Below are 18,889 nucleotides of genomic sequence, written 5' to 3' on the forward strand. Positions count from 1 at the left end.
ACATCTAGTTCTAAGTAGTTTTTTTTTTTTAAACGTTTGCATTGGGTTTTAGTTTATCCATCCCAGTTCACTTAATGATGCATTGCAGTTATTTATATTTCTCTAAAATGACAATCTCTTTCGTCTTAAAGATTTAGAGACGTTGCAAATGTTTTTTCCAGCTGAAAATGTCAAAACCGAGGGTAAACACCGTTATCTTCCCTTGGAACTGAAGAGAAAAATTAGTTTAAAGATGAACAAATGTTTACTGTGCCCAACTGTTGTGAAATGAAATTTCACACAACAAAAAACCTTTTCAGGGAATTATAAAGTGACACACTGCTATTTATGTTTGGTTTAAGTAACAATGTTTTCTTTAAAAGACCTCTGTTGTAAAAATGAAAGATTGTATTGACTTTTAGGGCTTCATCAGGCAGAGAACGGACTGACAAAATATCTATGAGGGGACAAGTAGGGCGATAGGTGACCAGGTCTTATGCAGCAGGCCGTGGGAGAGAAAATGGCTTTGAAAAATCAAATGAGCCAAATTATGACATTAAGTATCTCCTGGGCGTGAGGTGTTACTCTCACACCCTCTGTATATCTGCTAGGTGTAATCCCTTGGATTAGCTAAGGCCGTTTCATAAACTTGAACTGAAACAATGGTGTTTTTAAGGGAAAAAAAAGGTGCCACAGGAGGTCAGAGAGCTCAAGTCCAAAATAAATGGCAGGCTATCCTGAAGCATGGGCCATTTTAATGGCTTAGATTTATTGTGCTCTGCTTTTCCAAGGGCCGTCGTTTGCATGTGGTCAGTAGTGCAGACTCTGTGACCCAGCCTCCCTCTCACGTTACACCCTATTTATAACATCCCCCCTCGCCGGCCCCCCCCTCAGAGCAGTTCCTTGGAACCACCTTCCCCGTCCACTGGCTCCGGGCTCCTGTCATCTGAGAATCTCTTCAGTGGCTTATCTCGGGTTCACTGTTTACCCAGTGCAGCCTGGCAACTGTCCGTATGCTTGGGATTATCTCGCGCGCTCCCTTTCAACACCGCGGCGAAGTTCTGCTGTCATTTAGCCTTCTTTTGCGTGGAAAAAGTGGAGAGGCGGCTGCAGAAGAGGCAAGACTTGTGAGCGCCCCTTTTATTTGGATCTTCGGCTGCTTGCCTTTTTCTTTGCACTTCTCGCCTTGACTTTTGGTCATCTCGAGGCTCTCTTTGCATGCGATGGATCACACGCTCTTCGGCTGCCTGCGCAGCCCCCACGCTTCCGCGCAGGCCCTGCACCCCGCGTTCTCGCAGTCCCCGCTGGCCCTGCACGGGCGATCAGACCATGTCTCCTACCCTGACCTGTCGGGCTCCTCGCCCTCGTGCGTCGTTGGCGGTTACCCGGGCGACGAGGGGCTGTTCGGCGGGCCACACCACCGCAGCCACCCGGGGCTGCAGCATCACCCTCCGCAGCCGCAGCAGCCGCAGTCCAGCTGGCACATTCCGCAGATGCCCTCCTCTGCGCCCACCAACCCTCGACACAGCCTCTGCCTCCCTCCTCACAGTACCGCACCCCCAGAGCTGGGCCCCAGTGGTCCCAACTTGTGTGCCACCACGCCGAGTTTAGGCAGCGGCGCTCCGACAGGGGCTTCCTGCGTACCTGGGGACTTCGGACGACAAACGCTGTCCCCCGATGAGGCGGAGAAGCGGAACAGCAAGAGGAAAGGTGACAACACAGGTAAGACCGGGACAATCGCCCCCGCTCCCCCAGCCCCAACCTGCTCCCGCTGTTTTGTTTGTAAACACATGGAGACGAAGACGGTGGCAAAAAATATTAACAGCTGCTGCGTTATTTGACACACTTGCAAAATTGCGTTTCAAACTGCACAGTCACATCTTCTGCAGGGAACACATGTCTGTTAACTAATCATAAAAGCCTTTATTTATATGTGTATATATATATATATATAATATATTATATATATATTAGCGTGCATGTGTGTGTATATATATATATATATATATATATATTTCAGTTTAGATATTTTTAAATGTTCACACTGTACATACGTTTTAGGTCAGGCGGCTAATATGGAAAATGTCATTGTTCATAAATTATCTATAAATAAAAAATACTACTTTCTAAAAAATATTTTTGAGTATATTCATGCTCTTTCAAAAATTAATGTAAAACTTCAACAAAAGATTAAGCTTTATTTGATAAAATATGTAATTCTGAAACACATTAAAGGCCAAACAGTTTTCTGTATGACATAATTAAATGTAAAATTTATAGCGTGACTTTTTTATGATAAGTTAACCTGACCCTTGATTAACAACCTGTTAAAAAGACAATAACGAGTATCAGAAAGTAAGACAAATAAATAACCTTATTATATATTGTCTGTTATATGCAGTATATAATAAGCCACATAGATTTCAGTCACTAATATGAGGTTTTATATGTTTAGATATGTCACGATGTTTAATTAAACAGTGAGCTTTAAAATTAATTTCCATAACCAGTAAAAATGCATTGAAATAGCACCAAAACTAAACCTTCTGATAAACGTTGACATGATCATTTAAAGACACCATGTTGGTATGTTGACCGTGCTGCTACATACTTATGATGTACATTAAAAATATGTCGCTGAATCCTCAATCTAATAAATGAATGTGGAAATACATACCTGCATTCCTCAAGTTTCGGTGTATTTTTCTGAATAATAAGAGACTATAATAATTGACAATTTTCTTAAATTAATTGGGTGTGAAGAAAGTATTGTTGAAAAAAATGGCCGTAAATTTTTTATGTTTTTTTTTTTTGGTTCTGCGATGTAAAATGTGAGCAGTTCGGCTCCCACACGGAGAGAGTAAAATAATTTTAGGTCCGTCTGTGTATCACACTTCTACCCCAAGTATATTCAGCACAAGTCGTGAGGCCGCAGCCTGCTCTCCTCCGGCTGCTTAAAAACCCAGTTGCGTGTTACATTCAAGTAGCTGTACAGAGTTCCACCTCACAGTTTTCACCATTTTCCTTTGAGATTTAAGACTGTAAACTAATCCATTGCAGTAAAACCCACAGTGATCGGCGTCCATCATGCGTAAAGCAATTTTTGAAGCACTGCAGTAATTCACATAGCTAACAATCTGACACTTTAAACTAGATCAGTATTCGTATAACTCTTTCAGGGTAGATACCTTTTCAGAGACACATGTATAATTTTGTATCACACATACACACACACACACACATACACACAGACACAAACACACACAGACACCTAGTTGTCAAATAAAAATACTGATTAACAATAAAAATATTGCACGACATTATGTACTACGAGCTACTATCGTAAACGCAGTTATCTTTACTACGTGCTGTTGTTTTCTTTCTTTTGGAGAATGAATGTAAGACGTACAGCTTTAATTACATACTTCTATATTCTGTAATTCATTCAAGCGTGCAATAAACCACCGACTAGCACGGTACACAAAGTGAAATCTGCACGCCACTTGTTAAAATAGAAAGGAAATCCTTCCGCAGTGGATTATACTTTAGCCTAGGCTACACGACATCAGTGCTACCAGCGTTCTTTTCATTTTCTTGAATGCCCATGTAATACAGGCCTCCTAAGAGTATGAATAAAAGTAAAAGATAAGCATCAAGCACAGCACTTATACCATAGTTTTAAAAACATTTAAAGCATAAATGAAATGTGTTTACATTTGGCATGGTTTATAACGTTAGATGTTCTATGGCTGTGGTGAATTGTAAGTGTCCTTCAAATTTATATAAATTCTCCATACTTAAAGAATGCGTAACACAACACTTGAACTCTAGAGCTCTTTGGTTACAGCTGCCAGAGCACAGTCTTTATTATTTTCCCTTCATGCTGTCACTAATCATTCTTATTACTGAATATGGTTAGCTAGCGGGTGTAGTCACTTGTCCAAATAATGTGATGAGCTCACTGAAAGCGAATGGTTTCATTTGCTGGAATTCGAAACCCAAACGAAACCTTGTATTATTTCATGTTATAAATTAAAATAAGTTGATTTGTACAAATTTATGGCACCAGAATAGCTTTTTTGATTTAATTTAAAATGTTTGTTTTGCTTTCCCTAACCTCATAAACGTAATTGCCGTTGATTATCACCCCTAAGAGATTACCCTTACCTTAAAAGTTACTGAGAAGACCAATGTACCACTACCCTTTAAAACCTGTTTCACATTAGAAACTGCAAAGGAAGTATTTCAACCCGCTGAGCTAAGGGTGCCATTGTTTGCACCTGGTCCATTTATTTTTTGATGGAAGGTCCAATACTTTGCCGACATTACAGCAATTGTATAATGTGCAGAGACTCAACTGTGTTCAAACATCTCAGAGTAAGCCTAGGCTTTTTAGGTTTTCAGTTTAAATGTTAACGAGCGACGCATTCATACTTCAGAGCTCATAAGCGGTTTCCCCCTTTAGCATTTCAGGTAAAATCTTGTATCCTGCTGGGTTATACAAGAGACCTCCATCAGCTCTCATGCCTTCCATGCGAAAGCCATGCAGTCGCAATGTCACACTTGCCGTATGTTATTGGTACTAATTTGGCTCGTCGCGTGAGCGATGCTAATCATGTTCACCCGTTACTGAAGGCAGCGGAAACACCCAGCCACGTATAGATTGCAAAACCAAAGCTTAGCGTCATTTTTGTGGGGCTTCTTGGGTGTTTGCGACCCATTAGCAGTATTAACTAAGCCTTATGATTTATTGCAGCCCTACTGCTGTAGCTAGGGTGTTGTTTAGGAGCAAATCGGACTGCGCTTATCCATTTAGCAATCGTGACCTTGAAGAATCGTTCGGCCTTTTCCACATGCCTTCTTTTTGTAGAGAGATGAAAGTCACACCAGAGACCTAATTGCTGTGGTCTAGTGGCTATGCTGTAAAACTGTGGACTGCTTTATTTATGTCACTTTGCCTTCAAGCAGCTGCGTCTGTTCTTTCTTTCTTTCTTTCTTACTTTCTTTTTTCTTTCTTTTCTTTTTTTTTTACCTAATAGCAGTGTTTACCAGAGAGTAAATAAAATTATAGGCTTGTTTTAATCATGAAACAAAAACGGAGCCAGGTTTGAGCTGGCTTTCGCTGTAAAGTAAATAAGGAAGGATATAGGGTTAATGACTGAGGGCCATTTGCAATGAGGTGTGAAGTAGGAACAAGAGCTTCTCATAAACATCAAAATTACACATTAATACGGTAATTGAATTGTTTCCGAGTCTGAAAATTGCGTCTCATTTTAAGCATTTTTTTTTTTTTTTTACTTTGCTGCTGCACTCTATGTAAATGTACGGCTGCTCTGTTATGAAGGGTACGGCAAAATAACGGAATTGACACTGTGTGATAAGCTACCAAGGCGTTCTTTGGCACTTATACGTCCTCTGTAGCTATCCTCTGTAGATAGACCACTCCTCCAGTCTTAATTATTTTACTTCTCAGTTATATCCATGTCTCCATATTCAAATTTCTCTGTATTAGAATACAGAGAGAGTTTAATAAAAACCTTGAGAAGTAAGTCATAATTCGAGATTAAAGTCAAAGTTATGAGAAAAAAATCATTACTTTCGAGAAAATGTGCAAGAATCAAGTCATAATAATTTGAGAATAAAGTAATAAAGTTACAAGATATAAGTAGCGATTTATTTGGATGCAGCCTTTGGATTTATTTAAAAAAAAGAACTTTTATCTCGAAGCTTTAGCACTTTATTCTCGAATCATTATGACTTTATCCTTGCAATTTACAGCTTCATTCTTGAAAGTTATGACTTTATTCTCAAGGTTTTATATATTTTATTTTTATTAATAGTGGCCCTATATCTCTGTCGTAATTCTGTCCAGTTGAATTTACATAATAATAAAGAGCATCGATGAATATACTGTAAATGCAATAGCATCCAAAAAAGGCAACGAATGTTAAAGGCACACAGCAGCCAAATTACACCATCTTTCATGCATTTGTCTTTTTAATTGTAACTGAATATTATAGATGCAAACTTTTCTGACAAAAGCATATTATGATACATTTACAAACATAAAGTGGTATAAAATGGCATGTATACTCCTAAATAACAATTTCAGTAAATCACATGCTGTACATTTTTGGGGGGAAAAACTGTAATGTAAAAAAAAGCTGCATCCAATCAGCTATCATGTTATTTGCAGCTGAGCCTAAAAATGAAAATCCACAATTGCTGTTTTATTGGATTATTAAAACACACATTTACTCTGATTCGGTCTTTCTTCCCCTCCCGGATGTACTGAGGCATTTCCTTGGTTGGCAAGCTTTACCATAATAGTTTATCTTCGCATTGCCAGTCGGATTAGCAGACACTATCTGGCCTTCAGTATTTGCTACACTAAGCTAATCGGTACAATAGCAACACAAAGGCTCCTAATAGAAGTATATGGTGCATAAGGAAATACTGAACAACAGCACACACATACGCATACTGCCGTAGCTATAATTATGTTATTGGTAATATAATAATAGTATTTTCTTACTGGACTATGACTTATTTTTTTGTCTTTTTTGGGATGTTCCATGGTTTGAATGCAATACTCTTGTACATTTTGTTAAGAATAAAAAAAAAAAGTAAAATAAAATAAAATAATGGATGCCTCTAATCCACGGACCATTTCAATCAAAATACAATTTTTACCACAAACGTTTATTTAAAAATGTAGCTTACATACAATGGGTTTTTTTTTCTCAATGGAAACATTTCGCCATGGACACAAAATGAGTCTCGCCACGAACATGCTTGTGTGAGCAGGTTGCAGATCCCTGTTATGGTCTCAACATTATGGCGTGCGGAGGGGGTGATGTGGAACTTGCTCTTTGGCAAGTTAAAGACTTTCTTGTGTGCTACACTTCTCACTTACTGGGAAAAAGGTCCGTTTCATTTAGAGAGCATTCAGAAATGAGGCGGCGGGGTTAGGGTTTGGCGGGACGGCTGGACACAAGTGTAAGAAGCGAAGTAATTACAAAAAAACACTGTAACTAAGCGCTAATTGGCAAGCTCGTGATCATAAAGGGAGACACATTATAAAAGCCTGAGGTAAATAAAAGAAGGAAACATATTTTTATACATCCCATAAAGCTGCTTTGTTCCATATTAACACTAGAACTGCCAAATCTACGCAAATTTGCGTAAATTCCCTGGGCCTAACACCTACTAGCATCCCTGCTGAGAGTTTCTTGGGCCATTGTCCTCCTGCTTTTGTTGTGCAAACACACCCATTACCTGTGAGGCCTGGCACATTTGCATTTTTTTACTCAGAGCAGCTAAAATCCAAGGCAGGCTAAACCTCTGTGTGTGACATGGAAACCTTCACAAAAGTCTGCCATATCTATACCAAATATCCCACATGCTGACTGACCTGCAAATATGAAAGACACACATTCACAAAATATATGGAAGCACAAGTCTGTTTTATTTATAAAAAAAATTTAGTGTTTCAAACTTTGCAGTGTTTGCAGACCCAGTGACCATCATCCCTGCATTTGGCGCAAGTGAATTTGTAACACTTTGCACTGGTAAACCTGCTGCGGTTTCTGTTGCAGTTCTCCTGTACCTGACACTGAGTTGTCCATACAAGTCCTGGCACAGCAGCAGCCTTCCTCTGTCCCCATAGCCTTTTGTGGCATAAATTGGCAATGGAGTTCCTTGGCTAGATGACTCAAAAATAATCTTCTTTTGCCTTCCCACCCTGTACATGCCTTGTACAGAACGTAGGAATTTGCCACCACCAGGTCCAGCATGTTGTAAAATACAGCTACTGGCCACCTGCATGTTGCTGCTCTTACGGAATACATGCGCGCCATTTGGTCCAACACATTTACACCACACTATAACAGCAGAGAGAGAGAGAGTCATGAGTGTATTTGCTTTTTTTCTACCTTCTTTCTATATAGGCCTGTATAGTACATATCAGAAAACATTGTAGCACTGATGTAAAATTATACACACATTCACATACCTTCATGTGGTTATAGTCTGTTATCGTGTTGGGTTTCCTCTTTCTGCCTTCACAGATCGCCACATCTTGGTCCAAGGAACTCAGAACACACACAATCTTGTTTTTTTAGGTGCATAAATTGTCAAGGAGACACTGCCACTTCTAAGCACTGACGCGGAGAATTCCTCTTGCTGTGCAGTGTCCTTTGAAATTGGAGGAAGTTCATACCAAACTTTATTCCCTGTGCTCAGTAGTGTTGTTTTGCGCTGAAGCAGTCTGTGTGACAGTGCCAGTGAGGTGAAGAAATTGTCCGTTGTGACATTTCTCCCGTCATCCAGAAATGGCTCCATCAGACTCATGACCATGTTCTCTGCCAGCCTCTCCCTTTTCTGGTGACTGGGGTCCTTTCCCAAGTTAGGGGACACGTTGCAGACGTATTTGGTCTCCAAATCCGTGGCCATCCAGAACTTGATCCCAAATTTGTCCGGCTTGGATGCGATATACCAAGTGACATGGAATGGATCCACATCTACTCCACGTTGTCTTTCCACCGGTGTCCCTCAGGGCTCGGTTCTTGGCCCTCTCCTATTCTCCCTCTACACTAAATCTCTTGGCGAAGTTATATCCTCACATGGCTTCTCCTACCACTGCTATGCCGATGACACTCAACTCATCCTCTCCTTCCCTCCCTCAGACACTCATGTCTCCACTAAGATCTCTACATGCTTGGCAGACATCTCATCTTGGATGACCACTCACCAGCTAAAACTCAAAACTAGTAAAACTGAGTTGCTTTACATCCCGGCTGACTCATCCCCCCTCCAGGACCTTGCGATCTCCTTTGACAACTCCCTGATCCGTCCTTCGGTTTCTGCTAGAAACCTTGGAGTTACCATAGATGATCGGTTGTCATTTTCCTCACATATCGCCAGTCTTTCTCGCTCTTGTCGGTTTCTCCTCTTTAACATCAGGAGGATACGTCCATTTCTTTCCACCCAGGCTACCCAGATACTCGTCCAGTCCCTCGTCATCTCACGCCTTGACTACTGCAACTCGCTTCTAGCGGGTTTACCACTGAGCGCCATCCGTCCCCTCCAACTGATTCAGAATGCAGCTGCTCGTCTTGTTTTCATCCTTCCCAAGTTCTCCCACACCACTCCTTTGCTGCGCTCCCTCCACTGGCTTCCTGTAGCTGCACGCATCAGATTCAAAACACTGATGCTCGCATACAAAGCCAAAAATTCTCTGGCACCATCCTACCTAAAGGACCTCATCACACCCCGCTCTGCACCACGATCTCTCCGATCCTCCAGCACTGCTCGACTGGTCCCACCTCCCCTCAAGGCACAAGGAAGACACGCATCTCGGCTCTTCTCTGTCCTGGCACCTAATTGATGGAATGAACTCCCCCTAGATGTCCGAACAGCTGAATCCTTGAATGTCTTCAAGCGACGACTCAAAACTTTTCTTTTTCAGAAATACCTGACGTAGAACTTCTATATTCTTACTCGACTCTTTTTCTGGTGTGTGTTTTAAAAAAATTAAATAAAATAAAAATTCTGCACTACTCAATGGCGTTCTCAGAGATAGTATTCGTAGCTGGGGTCCTTATTGAGCTAACATCGGAAATTCATTGCAGAGTCTCAAAGCACTTATGTAAGTCGCTCTGGCTAAGGGCGTCTGCCAAATCCTGTAAATGTAAATGTAAATATACTGCATGGACAATGAACCTTGGTCGAGAACAGCTGTACATCTATGTTCATGTGTTCTCCTGGAGTGAAACTTTCAGCACAGTTCTTGGTGAAGGCTGGCAGAGAACGTGGTCATGAGTCTGATGGAGTCATTTCTGGATGACGGGAGAAATGTCACAATGGACAATTTCTTCACCTCACTGTCACTGTCACACAGACTGCTTCACTTTACTGGGCATGGTGAATAACGTTTGCCGTGAACTTCCTCCATTGGCAAAGGACACTGTACAGGGAGAGGAATTCTCCACGTCAGTGTTTAGAATGGCGCGCATGTATTCAGTACGAGCAGCAACAAGCAAGTGGCCAGTAGCTGTGTTTTACAACATGCTGGACTTGGTGGCGGTGAATGCCTACGTTCTGTACAAAGCATCTACAGGGTGGAAAGGAAAAAGAAGATTGTTTCCGATTCTTCTAGCCAAGGAACTCCATTGCCAAATACAGGGATGATGGTCACTGGGTTTTCAAACGCTGCAAACACAGACTTTGAAAGATAGACAGACTGTGTGGGACAGTAACCACTGAGACAAAAGGCAGAAAGATGACGAAGAGATGAACCTGGAACTGAGGCACGGATACATCAATTTTTACATGAACAGCCAAACATGCAAAGCTGGAGAGATCACACAAAAACAAAATTCACTTTTGGTGTTATAATTCAGTGATGGCCAATGAAAATGAAATGACATTTTATTCTGTATGTGTATGAGCATGTCAAAAACCATGGACCATGACTTCACTCAGCTTATGACATTTATATACAAACATGCATTGGAGACTGAAGTGTTAGCATGTTTTCATTTTATTCATTTCATTCTATTAGCAACTTTTCATTCTATTTTCACTCAATTTGTTTTATAAATAACACAGACTTGTGCTTCCATATATTTTGTGAATGTGCGTCTTTGTCAGTCAGCGTGTGGGATATTTGGTATAGATATGGCAGACTTTTGTGAAGGTTTCCATGTCACACACAGAGGTTTAGCCTGCCTTGGATTTGAGCTACTCTGAGTAAAAAATGCAAATGCGCCAGGCCTCACAGGTAATGGGTGTGTTTGCACAACAAAAGCAGGAGGAGGATGGGGCTGAAGACCTGCGAAAATCACAGCAGGGGTGACAAACACCTTGGGACTCTCAGCAGAGAATAAAAACTCGGTAAATCTAGTGTTAAAATCGCAAAAGAAGTTGATTCCATTAACAGTGAGACAAATTAACTCCACATTGGAAAGTGTTGAAACCCAGTGACTGAACTGTTGCCAGATTCAGGAGTATGCCCCCCCACCCCCCAGCAAGCTGCACAGTGAATGAAAGGACATAAACAATAGCTGTATGTTAAAACTATGGCCTAATCGTTTTCCTTACCTGAATCCTTACACACTTTCTATTTATTTGCATGTAACACATGCATTTGTTTGTCTGTAGACCAATTTGCTCCGTGTTTTCTCTTCCTCGAGTTCTTCACGGGCGTGCAGAAAGCTTCGCTTTTCCTTTCAGATTCCCAGGACGGCAGCTGTAAGTCAGACATGAGCGGCAAGCCCAGGAAGGAGAGGACGGCGTTCACCAAGGAGCAGATCCGGGAACTGGAGGCGGAGTTCGCCCATCACAACTATCTGACAAGGCTGCGGCGCTATGAAATAGCGGTGAACCTTGACCTCACGGAAAGACAAGTATGATAGCCGTTTTATATTCGCAAGGCCTTACACCTTGTTCAGTTGCCATAAAAATGTAAGGTGAACTGTAGGATGTTCCGTATGACTGTATTATCCAATCAGCTTATTCAGTTTAAATAAATAAAAATAAGTTTACGCAAGACTGCCGTGCTAATAATGTTCTAGAGAATAAATGAAGACAAAGTCTGAAAAAGCCTGGATGTTATATCTGGAGCAATGCCAGCATAAAGTGGTAATCAGGAGAACAAAAGGATAAGAATGACACAGTCATGTAAGTGCAACACAGTAAGACCCTCATTTTAGCCACGGATTTTTGGTGTGAACCCCAGCTGTCATCTCGGAGGGTTACTTCTGGGGGCCAGATGGCCCAAGTATCCCTTCAGCTAGGTAATAAGTAAGTAATGGAAAAAGGAGAGGGAAGTACTGTTCAGAAGGACGTTTCAGCCTGCAAACTCCCCCTCCGTTTTTAAAAACAACTTCCCAAGCATATTTAAATTTATATGTTGCAACATGCCAAGTAAATCCCCAATATTACAGTCAACAATACATCAGAAACTACAAGCTGTAAAAACCATCACATTCAGGTAATAAAATCTAGTAAGACGTCTCAAATCCCCACAAACTTAAAGTTTAAGAAATTCCAAATACGTCAAATTATCGATACCAAGTCTGCCGCTACCATTTACACTCCATGTGGAAATGTAACCAAAGATTGTCCATATAAATAGAACTGACTAAAGATTTAAATATCCTCTAAAATATTTAAAAGCAATAACTGTCTTTTTCTCAGCGTCATGCAAATTGTAGGAATACAATTCACCTCGATCACATCCACCATGCAAAGTGAGGTTCACAGAGATCAGCTTCCATTATTCTTGATGACAATTGTAGTGATGTGTCCAAAGCATTAAACCCAATACATCAGGAATGTGAATATTTCTAATTTATTTAAAATATATTACATTTATTGATCAGTTGTTATTGATAGCTATTTCAGAATGTTTTGGAATTTTGCATATGAGTTTAAGGTCTTTGCTGACGGTTTTATTCTTGATCACAGAATATATTTATTTAAACACATACCGACAAATATATTCCTGTATAAATATATAATTTAAAAATTTAAATCTAAAAATGAAAATCACTATAGCTATAAACAATAATTTAATTATACCATCACCAGGATGTAATTAAAACTTTCCTTGCATAAGTGAATTTAACAAAATATGTCTCAGGTCGCTTCTTATTAGACTGAGAATAAATATGGAAACTTAAAAGCTTTATCTATTTTAACATCCTTTATGTAAACGGTTTTAAACAGTTTACATAATTTGTAATAATGTAATATTATACATGCTGCAGTCAAATCACTTCATTGCAGTTCCACAATAATCTATTCATTTTTATTTAATCCAGTATTAGCACTTTTGCAAAGGAGTACAGTATGTTTTCCAATCACACATTAGCAGCCATTGGCCCCAGCTGAGTGTTAAATAGAGTAATTACTCTACTGTTTTTCCATTTGCCATTATATGATTTTTTTTGTGAATCCTCTTCAACTTCCAACCCGTCACTGGAGAATCTCATGCAGTCAGTGGCCTGACGGGCACTGCCAAAACCCAACACAAACGTTTGCACTGTTAACCATCTCCCAGGCCATGTGACTAGCAGCCTCAGCGTGACGACCCCTAAAATAAAACCAGAGATGTCCCCCTCGCTGTGTCTTCTCCCATGGCTGGCCCTACCGTTTTAAGCAACAGCTTAATCATCACTCTGAGAGACGTAAATACTGGCCAACTTGTTGAGTAAGGGAAACCAGAAGGAGATTGATGTCCAGGAGCAGATGTGACTGATACATCAGCACATAATTGCTAATATAGAAGTAGCCACTTAAGGCAAACATTACAATCATTAAGACCCTAAAGTTCTAGACTGACTCAAAGAACACAAAACTTTCCATTTGCAGATAAGGACTATTTTTGTTACGCTACAGTATGTTTTAAATCATCGCTTTATTTTTGACATGACGCATTTCCTGTGGGTGATGTAACAAGCCCAGGAAAGGGATGCTGAGATGTATTTTACATCTACATGATTGTAATGAGATGGTGCAGTGGTGGTCCAGCGGACAGGGTTGATGTATCACACCTTTCAGAGTCGAGGGGCTTAAATCCCGCCCTCCATGTTTGCCTGTGGAGTGTACGTGACGTGCATGTTTTCACCCATGATCACACAGGGAAAACATGCGGATTCCACACACACGTAGCCAGGGTGGAAACTCAAACGCTGGTCCCAGGGGTGTGAGGCAGCAGTGCTAACCATGGTGCCACCGTGCCATTCAATGGCACATGTGTGAGTGACTGGTGTGTGAGTGACTGGTGTGTGAGAGACTGATCTGTGAGAGACTGGTCTGTGAGTGACTGGTCTGTGAGAGACTGGTCTGTGAGTGACTGGTCTGTGAGAGACTGGTCTGTGAGTGACTGGTGTGTGAGTGACTGGTCTGTGAGAGACTGGTCTGTGAGTGACTGGTGTGTGAGAGACTGGTCTGTGAGTGACTGATCTGTGAGTGACTGGTCTGTGAGTGACTGGTGTGTGAGTGACTGGTCTGTGAGAGACTGGTCTGTGAGTGACTGGTGTGTGAGTGACTGGTCTGTGAGAGACTGGTCTGTGAGTGACTGGTGTGTGAGAGACTGGTCTGTGAGAGACTGGTCTGTGAGTGACTGGTGTGTGAGTGACTGGTGTGTGAGTGACTGGTCTGTGAGAGACTGGTCTGTGAGTGACTGGTCTGTGAGAGACTGGTCTGTGAGTGACTGGTCTGTGAGAGACTGGTCTGTGAGTGACTGGTGTGTGAGAGACTGGTCTGTGAGTGACTGGTCTGTGAGTGACTGGTCTGTGATGGCTTGGTGCCTCATCCCGGGTTGCTCCCTGCCTTGCACCTGTAGCCTCTGGGTTAGGTTCTGAACCCCCTGCAACCCTGAACAGAACAATTAGTTACAGAAGATGGAAGGATGGATGGATGGATGATTTATTCATAGTAGTAGATTTATTCATGAGTATTTGTTTGCTCACAAACTCCGTACTCTTCCTTTTTGGCAGCTACAGAAACACGCCGCTTGTTCCAGTGTGTGTGGCTCATAGCTTTACCTTCCTCTACAGGTGAAGGTCTGGTTTCAAAACAGGCGGATGAAGTGGAAGCGTGTGAAAGGGGGACAGCAAGGGGCAGTGGCACGGGAGAAGGAACTGGTGAACGTGAAAAAGGGGACACTACTGCCAGCCGAGTTCTCCGGCATCGCGGGGCTCCACCACTCGGCAGACTCCCTGGCGAATGAGGACAGTCGTGACAGCGATCAGAGCACTGAGCACGCTCACTTATGATGTGCCACAGGCCACACCCCCTTGCCACTGGCCCGGCCTCATCACTCAGGAAAGGATGTGTCTTCCACGGGACGCTATTTTTTTTTCATAATTGATTTTTAAAGGATTTTTTTTAAGTAATTGATGATTAAATCCACACAAGTACGGACACGTTTTACGAGAAAGTATAAGGACATTTTTTTGTCACCCTTTAAACAAAAGCAAATTTTGGGAAACAAAATAAGCAAGCGAAAGGGAAAATGTAACTAAACATATTTAAAGGATATGATTTACTAATGACAGCAGTTAGAACAGCAACATGCAACTCAGTGTCCTGATAAAAGTTCCAAGTTTTTTTGTTTTGTTATAAATATGGACAGTTCCGATAAGGCCTTTGTGTTGTGAACATTCCACTGTATGTCCACCAGAAAGAACAGGCAGGGGTTAGCTAAGGTTTTGCACTGTTGATTTCTCTCCTGTATCAGTTTCTACTGTATGTGCTGAAAGTTACGATTAAATCGAATTATGATCAAATCAGATGTGCAGGTTGTGCAAATAATTATTTTGTTCAGCATATATATGTACATATATATATATATATACATATATATATAAAATCTGTAAATAATTATCAGTATTTTTATTACCTTCATTCATTCTAATGGTTTTCTATCAACAGTATACTGCTTGCCGTAATAAACTTTGCTTGTAAGTTGGTGGAATTGACAGTGTCTTTACTGCCTTAATGACACTTTTTTCAAACTAAACTGAACAAAATGATGCAAACTAAATGTCTTATTGATTAAATAAAACTATACCTCCACTAAATGCACTACCCCTTCTTTCCAGACCTTAACTTTTATGTGCATGTGAATATTTGGGTTGTACGTGGAGAATGCGATACTCATGTCCATGGGATGAATGGAAAATGCGCTTTTTCATTAAAGGCCAGAAAATATCAAGCAACCTGTTTCACACAGACCAGATTTTATTGCAAAAAAAAAACGTTTTGTTCTACTGTAAGGCGTCACCATTATGCCATAACAATGCGAGTGCCCATTCTATCGCTGTGCTTTCTGGCAATTCTTGCTTTATTTACATTTTTTTTTTTGTGTTGCAGTCGGACGTAAAATTAAACCTCTGGGTTTTTGTTTCAGGCTTGAGATCTATTCACAGGTATTTACTCTATGGCTTTCAACAAAGGCAACAAGAGGTTTTGCTGAGGTGGATTCATTTCTAAGAGTGCTCTCAACCTCTTTTGTTACTGAATGATTGAAAACAAAGCTACTATAACACACGCTTAATTTGTTGCCATTAAATGAATATTTCTTCTGTGAAATGAAAGCATGCTCCTGGAAGTGTGTTTATATCATCCGGCTTGGCAGCATCTCAGAGAATGCTTGGTTGCACTTTTGGCTTGTCTCTGTGATCATCGAGGGAAAAAAGGGAGTTATGCATTATTCGTTATTCATAAAGATATAACATTTTAACAGAGAGATTATAAAAGTGAAATGATTTACAATATTTTATTAGCTAAATCTTGCTAATAAAATTCAACTCTAAAACAGGTCTTGTATATTTCACATGCAGAAAACACCTCAAATGGAAACAAAATATAACTCGAGATGATTTGCCTGGCATAGTATGCAAAATGTAATGTGTTCAAATGCCTAAAAAAATGTGTGCATGCATATAGCATCACCTCCTTTTTCTGCTTCTCTGACGAGACCAAAAGATGCCAAAGAATATGCTTATATCTCCAATAAACCGTGCTGTTTTTAATACTTCAATGCAATGTTTTCGGCCTTGTTACTTTTCATGCTGAATGATCCCTTCAACCTTGATTCATCATGGAGATTCTTTCCTTTTACAGGGAAGGCAATATTGTTGTAACGGCACGTCCAGCCAAAAACAACAGGGAAAACGAGAAACATTTCAGCGCCGCGTTTCAGTACCTGTTTGACTTTCCAAAAAATGCTCAACAGCCGCATTGGCGTTGATGGTTAATGTACAATGGGCTACGAGACCCAGAGACCAAGTGAATCATCATGGCTGCTGTATATGTAATATCTAACACACATACACTGCGACTGCAGCCAAAAGCAATGCCCAAAATACCGCAGTTACATCTGAAGGCTTTTAAAATATTAGCCTTCTGAAAGTACATGAATACACGATGTATAATTTCTTTTAGGCCTACTTAAATATGAAGGATTGCAACAATAAAAATGTTTTTATTACGGTATATATATATATTTTTTTTTTCGGATGTTTGTAGAGGCTAAATACACATTTGATGTTCCTCTGTAAACCTGTATTTCTACAGGTGTTCTGCTCACCTCTGTAAATCCAGAAATAACCAGGCTGTAATGTTACATTTCCTGTATTTTATCCATAATGCTAACATTTCTTTGGATATCACAACAGTACTGGAACATACCGGCCTTTTTCGAGACACTTCAAAGAACTGAAGTATCACTGAATGACTATTTTAACACCTATGGCTTTAGTGTCATTAGAACAGATAAGCAGGGAAATGAGGCTTAATCTGTTGTATACTGCACGCCGTTTAACAGTGATATTACGTTTTTCACTCTCAAAAAAGTAAAAAGTTCATATAAAAATATAGTTTGGGTTCTGATATGGCAAATTCATTCACAAATAGAACAAGCAATGCGCAGCAATGCGGTAAGTTTCAGGGTTAACAGTGAATATAGACACACACAAGCAGAATAAAAGTCACCCTCACAACGGAGTCCACGGTTATCTTATTGACTTTGACCCGCAGGCTAAAGCGCGGTGCAATCTCAGGGTAGCCTGTCATTGCGGTGCCGGATCCCAGCAGCGATGGCGAGTCCCGCAGCGGCGGCGTTTTCCGCCTCCCAAGACTTTCGCGCGATGTTTTATCTCCTCACGCCGAACGAAACGTCTTTCGAGCACGAGGAAGAAGTTCCCGAGTACGTCAGCAAGGTGAGCTTCGGGGATCCCCTCCGCTTCCGCGACTCCCGGTAACCGGCGACCTGCGGTAACCAGCGACCTGCGCTTCCCGCACGCGCATTTTAAAGCGGCAGCGCCGTTTACTCTACGCTCGCGGAAACTTGTCAAGTTCCAAAACTTATGCAAAAGTTTTGTACTATCAGCAGCTGAGAGTTATCTGAATGCCGACCCCCCCCCCCCCCCCCGCCCCCTTAATTCACACCACCGACAGTTAATTTAATGCACGAATCCCAAAATAGAAGATATACTGTACTTCAAACGCATTATAAACAATCAAAAATACGGAATTAAAAATATGGTAATAGAGAAAGAGCGTAGACCTATAATTGTTATACTAAGCATACTAACTTTCAGCAAGTATGATACTTCCTGAAATACAATGTGATGGCAGCCGGCCATGTTAAAGGCGCGGCCATGAAAAAGCTTATTTTATGGTCATTTGTTGGAATACTTTCATGTTTTTCCAGTGCGGATTGCAGCTCTCATGTATAATAGAGGGCATTTGCATGATCGTAATGCCAAGCCGAAAATGCGGACTAAACTTATTAACGCTAGGCCATTTCTAGGGATTTTTTTTGTGACAGATTCACCTCGAACATTGTCACCACTGTATACCTGTATTGCTCGCAGGTTTGATGTGTATAGTAACATAAATACAGTAAAATAATCTCGGCCTGCATTTTCATGTTTCGTGTTTAATTTATTTATTTCATGTTTCATGTTTATAATTTAATTAAGGTCCGCTTACCCTGAAAAAAATAACAATGCAAATGACAACAATTCCAACCATCTCCCATTGTGTTTGTTATTATAAAATATTACTAAACGTGTGATATTGTACTCCTTGCACATTTAAAATGTCATTGGATATTAAGTAAAAACTGGCGGTCACATATGTACGGTTGACTATTCGGATTCTAAGCAATTTGTACTTTGTGAAATAGATTTTTAAAAAGATCATATATTTTAAATATCCTAAACTCCCAAAAGCACTAAGTTATATGTCTTCGCTTTACTTACCACATTTTACCATTTGGTTTTTAATTGCTTGAACTCCACACATGTTTATCATTTAAAATGACCAACTTACATTTTAACATGCTTCTTTAAACACTTAACCACAGCTCTTTCCAGTGCAGTCGCTCTTC

The 18,889-nt window shown here is 40.6% G+C and overlaps 2 protein-coding genes across 2 annotated transcripts in view; both read left to right on the plus strand.

Moving 5' to 3' along the window:
- Nucleotides 1-874: 874 nt before the first annotated feature.
- Nucleotides 875-15,456, plus strand: meox2a (mesenchyme homeobox 2a). The gene is made up of 3 exons (XM_049027006.1): nt 875-1,701; nt 11,215-11,387; nt 14,547-15,456. Exons 1-3 carry the CDS (start codon nt 1,203-1,205, stop codon nt 14,763-14,765), a joined length of 891 nt encoding a protein of 296 aa, XP_048882963.1. The 5' UTR covers nt 875-1,202; the 3' UTR covers nt 14,766-15,456.
- Nucleotides 15,457-17,516: 2,060 nt separating this feature from the next.
- Nucleotides 17,517-18,889, plus strand: part of agmo (alkylglycerol monooxygenase) — a 41,411-nt gene continuing 40,038 nt past the window's right edge. Inside the window, exon 1 of the mRNA XM_049026999.1 lies at nt 17,517-17,714. Within this exon, the coding sequence (XP_048882956.1) occupies nt 17,592-17,714 (123 nt within the window). The 5' untranslated portion in view covers nt 17,517-17,591. The remainder of the gene's footprint in view (nt 17,715-18,889) is intronic.

The sequence above is a fragment of the Brienomyrus brachyistius genome, chromosome 9 (assembly GCF_023856365.1).
Source record: "Brienomyrus brachyistius isolate T26 chromosome 9, BBRACH_0.4, whole genome shotgun sequence".
NCBI lineage: Eukaryota > Metazoa > Chordata > Actinopteri > Osteoglossiformes > Mormyridae > Brienomyrus > Brienomyrus brachyistius.

Bases quoted from the DNA above. Each gene is read 5' to 3' on its own strand.
- meox2a (XM_049027006.1), top strand. From the start codon at position 1,203: ATGGATCACACGCTCTTCGGCTGCCTGCGCAGCCCCCACGCTTCCGCG. The intron at 1,702-11,214 runs GTAAGACCGGGA...TTTTCCTTTCAG, and splicing joins GAGGAAAGGTGACAACACAG to ATTCCCAGGACGGCAGCTGT. The intron at 11,388-14,546 runs GTATGATAGCCG...CTTCCTCTACAG, and splicing joins TTGACCTCACGGAAAGACAA to GTGAAGGTCTGGTTTCAAAA.